Source organism: Anneissia japonica, unplaced genomic scaffold (genome assembly GCF_011630105.1).
Source record: "Anneissia japonica isolate Jap-2015-1 unplaced genomic scaffold, ASM1163010v1 scaffold284697_len431725_cov185, whole genome shotgun sequence".
NCBI classification, from domain to species: Eukaryota; Metazoa; Echinodermata; class Crinoidea; order Comatulida; family Comatulidae; genus Anneissia; species Anneissia japonica.
In genome coordinates, this window is record NW_022717350.1 from 185,183 (window position 1) to 194,120 (window position 8,938).

The window sequence follows — 8,938 nt, forward strand, 5'->3', positions numbered from 1 at the left end:
TGGTTCCTGTTCTGCTGTTCACAGGATTGATACCCTAATGGTAAAGTCGAGCGGTCAAGGGTCAAAAGTTTCCAATTTAGCAAGAGGGCGCCATTCATGCCTTATTACAGAATTTGCACGCGTAAATCGCGGAGAACGCTATCTTGTGTTTATAAGATCTTTGATATTATTATAAAAGCGTTAGTTGGCGTCCTACACTATCTGCGTAGAGCGTATCGTTTTTTTACGCTCCCAATGAGCGTTGTTGGCTCTCTTGTTCTATTTATACTCTTTGATATTATTCGACAAACTCATTTTAAAGGTTTATATTAATGCAACATCTTTAATAGGTGCCTACTTTATTTCGAAACATTACCAATTTCAGCAGCTTTACGTATATGACACTAACACAGAAGCATTCTGGGTCAGTTGTTTCAACGTACTTTCATTGCATTGATCGGCCAGCTTTTGGCAATGCTGATTGGTTGTTCTAATTGGCAAACATTCCCGTTTGCGTCAGTGAAACAATGTAGCGACAGAGTAAATTGGACCTAATATACATAAGGTTAACTGATTAAGTAAATTAGACCTAATATACATAACACGGTTAACTGATTAAGTATTATAGTATGGTACGAATATATCTTCTAGACTTTCTATATTGCAATATTTTATTAAGTATTATATTTCATTTATTTAAATATTTACTTTGTTAACTATACTTGTGTACAAAATATAAAAATAAATTGTCACATGTTTTTATTGATAATGGGACAATCAACTAAATAATCATCACAATACAACTGATAAAAAATACAATATTGTAGCTTTAATATATCTCTTTAAAACATTTAAATCGCCTAACGATGCAACAACAATTCACATTACAATGGATCATTTTTGATTTTTCATGTTATGAAACCAAAGGTAAAATGCGAATCACCTATGCTCTGATATATTAATGTAGGCATATGCAAAATACCTGTACCGAGAATTTCTTGTTAATTAAACGGAGGTAATAAAGATTACCGGTACTGGCTTTGAAACTGGTCAATAAATAGTAAATTGACGTCGTTGTTGAACTTTTACTCTGCATTAAGTAGTAAACCACTCTAGTCGTTGCACAGCACACTGTATACTGATATAGGATTGTGTTTGTTCAACTCCCAAGAAAAAAAAAAGGGAAAGGAGTTCTACATGATGCACGGAAGATAACCAACATGTTGGTTATAGCACATCAAGTCAAATACTATACATAATAATACAGTGCTCAAATAGAGAAATGTGGAATTAGATCGTATCAGAACATAGTTCATCAACGAATTCCTTAAAAACAGGTCTGTGGTTGAAATCGGACCTGTAATCTTTCGCTGTACCGTTTGGACCTACAAAGGCCTGTACGATTACGGATCTAAGACAACTAGTCTCTCTCCCCTCAATACAACTTGATTGTTCACACACAGTGGAGCGAATTTTTAAGCTACGTAGTAGCTTATAGGTAGCAGCTGGTAAATCATAAGAAAAAATATTCAAAATCGAGTTGCTGCTTAGCACTGGGAACAGATAAATAGATAATAATACATTGCTCAAATATAGAGGAACATACGGTATTTCTCTATTATTTGAGCACTGTATTACTAGGTACCAAATGACAATATAATATGTATATTATTTAAATTTTTTTTATATATTGTTTGTTATACATATATATATTATTATATATTATTATATATATATATGTATTTTCGTTTTTATATTCTTCAAAATGCTTCGCATTATAATAGAATAAGCTCCATGATTATACTGCAGAAACTGACGTTTTACAGGTACTGTATAGTTTGTTAAACATAGTCCATTATTGGGCAAGTTGCTATCAGCCATTGGTCATCTGTAAAAACGCAAGACCAATTACTAACTGCCTAATAAAATTACATTCACATTGTACATGACATGCGTGTAAAATTAAATGAACTGAAATGAACCTTAACTTTCAATTTTACAGAGAAATTCCCTACCACAAGGTAAACAGCTATTCTTGATATGAGGTTTAAGACCTGTCTGAAGTGGGGACTCCCCACCCCTGATGGTGCCGTTACTAATATAGATGGCGTTCATAAGTCTCTTATGTATAGGAATATTAAGTAGACAATTTATTAGCATAATTTATTTCAACATTAAATGTACCATCACCGCTTGATGTTCTATTTTGTAATGATTTTGTGCTATCGATTTGCGGATTACACGCCTCTTTAGCAGCAGAGCAACCTTTGTGAGACACCAGAGCTCCCTTTTCCTCCATACTTAGCCGCTGCTGTGATGAAACTGATTTTGCATCTTTAAGTCTCTTTCTTCTCGCTCTCCATTTGGTGAACTGCTCCCTAACCTGTCGAAAACAAACCACATCGAAATGCATGTAGTATTTATTCTAGCGAGTTAGAAGTTTACATTTTAGAATACTTTTCCAAAAAATTCAAATACTCAGGTATGTGTCACTAAACACGGAAGCAGGTTGGTTCCAGGGGGAAAACCAGCATGGTCGTGCAGTTTAAATATTTTCGGTTTTAATAGGCCAATGGATGTGCGTAATTTCACATAATAATAATAATAATAATAATAATAATAATAATAATAATAATAATAATAATAATAAAATAATAAATAATAATAAATAATAATAATACATTGCCATTTATATGGCGCATATTGCACGGACTGCCTCCATGCGCTAAATGGAGGCAGTATCGAAACATTATGCAATGTATAAAATTAAAGATGATAAAGGTGTGGCGGAAAAAATTGCAGAGTCTCATTGGGTCAACCATCAGACTATGCTCTGGCGCAATTCCAGATCTCTACCTATGTTTCGCGAAAAAAGAAGCAGGTTTCACATTTGCCCAGCCACAGACAAATGGGTGCTCAGAGTCCGCGACTAAGTTAGTGGCCCCGAGAGGCACACCAAATTCATGAATAAATAAAGAAATAAATAGATGATATGTTTTACAAAGAACTTAAATGACTCGACTGAGTAGACACAGCGAATATGAAGAGAAAGTTCACTCTAAACTCAGCAGCTGCAGCAGAAAAGGCTCTCTGGCCACATGCAGTTGTAGAAATCTTGGGTATTTGTGGAAACATTTTAGATGGTGATCTTAATGAGCGTGATGGACGGCATTAACAATTGTTTTAGAGATGTATATACTGTACTACATACTAGAGAATGTTGAGGATAATTGATGATACTAATGGTGCTGATGATAATGATACTAATAATGATAATGATGACGGAATTGCGATGTTTGTTTAACCATAGGAAAATGGTTAACCTACCTCCACGTCCAGGAGACAGTAGACTATAAATATTGCCAATCCTTGCAAACAGTTTAAAATATCGAATAAATACTCGAAAATTCTACTTTCTTTCGAAATTGCGAAAGGTCCGAACACCCAAGTTACTCCAAACACAGGAACCAGAAACAAGGTCGCCTTCACAGTTTTTCTGAGAAAAAAAGAAGTAGCACAAAATTGCGAACGACTATATTTTACCATTGAATTAAAACAATTATTTGTTATTGTATTTTAAATCTATCTAGTTCATGAATTCAGCTTGTCAGTGGTGTCGCCAGCTGGGGTGCAGGAGGCTTCACCCTCGTCAAGTAGAGGACTAAAGCCTTGGACCCCACTAGGGCTTCAATCTCTGCCAGAAATCGGCAGGCTCCACCCCTCGGGAAACTTCTCCCCTCGGTGTTGGACACACACTGGCCCGCCACTTATGAATTTGTTGTGTGACGCAGCTGAACGCGTTGGACCAGAGGTCGTTAGTCTGACACCAGTAGTCATAACGTTTGTTCTTTTTTGGGGGGGGGCAAGACGCTTTCTGCTTTACCCCAGGAGTATAAATGGGTAGGCCTACCTAGTAAGAAATGAATGATTTGGAAAGAAAAATTGCAGTGCTCAATTATTTATTATTATTATTATTATTATTATTATTATTATTATTATTATTATTATTATTATTATTATTATCTTAAGAATACTTACGAAATCGCACATTGTTGAATGGAAATTTTATTTTATTTGTTTTATTTTATCCAAAACATAATGACTAGAGAAAACTTTTACAGCTGTTGCGCTTTCATCAAACATTTACGCTGCATGGTTATGAAATTATAAATTTGAGCTAAATGGTTAGACCATGAAATTGAAGATTAGGACATATATCTCAAGTAGGTTAGGTTAGTCTTGTGGCTCTGAAATCTGCTATTATCTAATGAAATTTACATAAGACATATTTCAATAGGTTACGTTAGTCATGTGGCTTTGAAATCTGCTAGTACTGTATCTAATTAAATTTACATAGGACATATATCTTCAGTAGATTACGTTAATCGTGTGGCTCTGTACTCCACTTTTTCCTAATGAAATTTACATTCAATTAATGTAAATTATAGTAAAATTATTCATTGTCATATAACCGCATCGTTATTAATTTTGAGATTATGAGTCCAACAGACAATTACTTTCAATATTATTTTCCTAACAACTATACACCAAGGTTGCCTTATCTTAAGAATACTTACGAAATCGCACATTATTGAATGGAAATTTTATTTTATTTGTTTTATTTTATCCAAAACATAATGACTAGAGAAAACTTTTACAGCTGTTGCGCTTTCATCAAACATTTACGCTGCATGGTTATGAAATTATAAATTTTAGCTAAATGGTTAGACCATGAAATTGAAGATTAGGACATATATCTCAAGTAGGTTAGGTTAGTCTTGTGGCTCTGAAATCTGCTATTATCTAATGAAATTTACATAAGACATATTTCAATAGGTTACGTTAGTCATGTGGCTTTGAAATCTGCTAGTACTGTATCTAATTAAATTTACATAGGACATATATCTTCAGTAGATTACGTTAATCGTGTGGCTCTGTACTCCACTTTTTCCTAATGAAATTTACATTCAATTAATGTAAATTATAGTAAAATTATTCATTGTCATATAACCGCATCGTTATTAATTTTGAGATTATGAGTCCAACAGACAATTACTTTCAATATTATTTTCCTAACAACTATACACCAAGGTTGCCTAAATTGATATTTTTCTGAGTTTCGTTGATCAGGTGTACTTGAATCGTAAATTCGTGTGTTCGGGACCGACGCTTGTCATACTACTTTCGTCATTTGGCAAGACATTTATCAACATTTACCTCTTCGCCAAGGGGTATAAAATGGGGTGGTGGTGAATGATGGAGGTAAATGATATGAAATGAAAATGCTGAATTAGGCTACACGTAGGAATACCACCTCCCACCACGCGGGGGCACACGTGCCTCTAAAAATTACTCGCACGCCCCAGTCGCCCCCGCACAAAAAAAAAAAAAAAAAAAAAACACGGTCAGTTAAAAATGACCTAAATTCACCGTATTTTGCGAATTAGCCCCTCTCAAATGATCATCAAGCCCACCCCCCCCCCACACACACACCCACTTCAACTTCGCACCTCCCCATCAGCACCCCCATTTCAAGACTTCTGGATACGCCACTGTGGACTGTGCATTCAATGTCCAGGAAAATAGCGCATTGAGCGATTCTTCTGAATTTTGCGCTATAGTTAGTCCTATCTAAATAAAGATATAAATTAAAATTACTTACAAGGTACTTTCATTTTGCTTTTGTTCAGATCGTGGTAGTCTCGATCTAGATTTTATGTAAATAGTTCGTAACGTCATAATCAAGATGGCTGTGTTAAACTGCAAAATACATAGTATGATATGAAACGGCTGAATATTTATTCACAATATTATTTTTTATTGAGTTATTGCACAATATTTCATATAATGATGCGAAAACGTTGAGTTCGGCAGTAGAACACAAATATTTTTATTTGCGATACGAAAAGTATCAGTGTTAACACTTAAATCAAACCATAAGAGCCAAAACAGTTTCTTTGCTCTTTGAAGAAACCAAGCAGCAGTGTAGAGATTGGGAATTGTTTGCTGAAGAAGGGTCCGTTATCACTATCCATCATTTGTTGCTAATGTTATAATGCATTTCTCATGGTCTTTAGTGTATTTAGACGACTTAACATTTATTAATACTAAACATGCCCTCTTACCATAATTATGATTAAAGCGGGTACTACGATAGCGTATATTGCTCCAGTTTCTATATTTAGCCAGCATCTGAAAATGAATGTTAAAATGTTTGAACAATTGGAATATTCTAACATTGAATTATTTGAATGTATTTCGCAACAGTAGTGTAAATAAAACTAATGGAGTGTACTGAAAGCTTTTTTGCAGATTTTTTTTCCAAAACTAGATGTGTTAGTTCCTTGTTATATAACATTATTAGGTGAATTAGTAAAAAAAAAAAGAGAGAAGTGAGTAAACTTCTCATCCAAAATGAAACCTTTATTTCAGTGACCTTCCCGGAGTGTCAATCGAATTTAAACAATTGACGAATCAGAACATCGCTAAGGACGCACAAACACACGTGTGTTGTGTGTCCCATTAACGCGCGTGTTTACGTATGACTACACTTTCTTTTTGTGGGACTTCAGTTACAATACCGTAAAACCTCGAATTGAAGCCCAATGGGCTTAATCTCGAGATGAAGCCCATCTTCAAACATATTATATTATAATAAAAATATTGTACGGTATAATATAGCCGTCACAGACTTTCAGGACGATCACGTGATACGTTTACTTAAATGAAAAAAGAATATAAATTAACATTTAGATACGTTTTGCTTGGTTTAAGTGCATCTACTTCAAATGAATCTGCTCTTATTGAGTATTCCTCATAGAATTGATTAGCGCCATCCTGTTTAATAGTGGCGCTATGAATAAATAGTAGGCCAGGTGTCTTGTCTTGTTACCTTACTCTGTACCATAGTAAAGTTATTTAATATGCGATTGGATGGTCATACTCACGGATTAGTTGTGTTATAATTATCTATATCAACGGCAACTGTAATAACGACAATTACTACGGAGACACCGTAGCAAATTATTAAATAATATCGAGGAATGTTTCGTTTTGTTGAATTGGGTTTCGTGACTTTCAGTGCGATAAAGACTGCCTCGGCCATCATCCACATAAATAAACTGAGAAGTGTAAAGTGTAAAGTTACACCAACGAATCGACACACCTAAGAAAGATAACAATTAGTAAAAAAAAAGTTTATGTGCTTATAGAAACTTTTTAGTGAACATAGTAATCCAGTAACTGCAATTTATATATACAACTATTTGGACATAAGCAATGGCGGTGCCAAGCGGTGGTGTGGAGTGGAGAGTTTTTACGACTCCCCGTCGGACAGGCTGAAATCTCCCACCTGCTACAATTTGTCTGATACCCTAAATTACGTTATTTTGACTGCCAATCCTGTTGTGGGCTAAAAGCACATTTTGGACCACACTAAGGAATAAAAAAAACTCTCCTCGTGAAAAAGCGGAAATACTTTTTTCTTTAAAACAATATAAGTACTTTAGCACAATACGTACTAAAACGTCACAGAACAGATTAAAATGCCCAAATATTTTCCAGTTGTTCAATAAACCCCTGGGCCTCCATCAAGGCTTGGACCCTACGCGGGAATTGAGTTATAAACCGTCAACCCTGTTGGAGAGCTTAGGCAAATCCTGGTGGCATCGCACCACTGCATGTAAGTAATACATAATAAAGATTTTTTTTTCTTCCAGAAGTAGCCCAGTTTGCATTGGCTTTTTCACGTGTAGCTGTGTTTTGCTTTCTTTGTAACTTACCAAAGAAAGTTGCCTTACAAATTTTCAAAACCAGACATTTGAAATGGGAAATAACTACTGTATAGAGATAGAAATTGCAAATACAACGCTGAGCACTCAGATTACACATACGTTTACTTATTATATGCTAAAAAAAATTAAGAAAATATAAAACACAAATTAACATCTCGTTTTGTAAATACTTGCCTCATTTTTATTACTGTCGATTCCACTGAGGAATGTAATATACGTGGCTATTAGATTTAGTACAAGGTTACCGTGAATGAAAATCCGAGTCGATCTCCACAAGTCCCTTAAAGACAGAAATTGACATCAATTAAAAATATTGTGTAGATACACGCACACCATCCAAGAGATAGAACAGTTAGGCCCTAACTGTGGCATTTGATCAAATCGCATAGGAATAGTATTTCGACAGCTGGTGGCTGATGCTGCTGTCGTTGCTGCTGCTACTGTTGTTGCTGCTGCTGCTACTGCTACTGCTGCTGCTGCTACTGCTTCTGCTGCTACTGCTTCTGCTACTGCTGCTATTGCTGCTACTCTACCGCTGCTGCTGCTACTACTACGGCTACTGCTGCTACAGCCGATGCGTCTGCTACTGCTACTTTTACTGGTTCTACTACTACTACTCTACTACTCCTGCTACTGCTGCTGCTGCTGCTGCTGCTGCTACTGCTACTGCTACTGCTACTGCTACTGCTACTACTACTGCTACTACTACTACTACTACTACTACTACTACTACTACATAACCTACTACTACATAACCTACTACTACTACTACATAACCTACTACTACATAACCTCCTACTACATAACCTCCTACTACATAACCTCCTAGGTTAACGTACCTGAAAAAGCAATAGACAGGTAGGAGTAGTAATAAGCTCAGCAGTGATATTCCCAAACATACATTTGTAATCATATCAAGCGCCTTCGATTCCTGAATATTAATCAGAATATATATACAAACAATAACGGATTAGATTTCTGTTCACATTATAGACTATAACATGATGCGTTATATTAAACTAGGCGTGTCGTCGAAGCTAACAACCACAAGAAATCCTTGAATAACCATGTATTGCCCCCCCCCCCATGCTAGAGTCCACTCTCTCTTGTCTGTTGATCAATCAATCGATCGATCAGTCACATAGGCGTAGATCCCCCAATATTTG

General features: G+C 35.5%; 1 protein-coding gene across 1 annotated transcript; it reads right to left on the reverse strand.

Annotated features, from left to right (window-relative positions):
- Positions 1 to 1,711: 1,711 nt before the first annotated feature.
- LOC117110201 (CD97 antigen-like) lies at positions 1,712 to 8,938 on the reverse strand. The gene is made up of 7 exons (XM_033252828.1): positions 8,612 to 8,938; positions 7,947 to 8,052; positions 6,927 to 7,144; positions 6,105 to 6,171; positions 5,642 to 5,739; positions 3,307 to 3,475; positions 1,712 to 2,362 (listed from the first exon to the last, which is right to left on the reverse strand). Exons 1-7 carry the CDS (start codon positions 8,683 to 8,685, stop codon positions 2,117 to 2,119), a joined length of 978 nt encoding a protein of 325 aa, XP_033108719.1. The 5' UTR covers positions 8,686 to 8,938; the 3' UTR covers positions 1,712 to 2,116.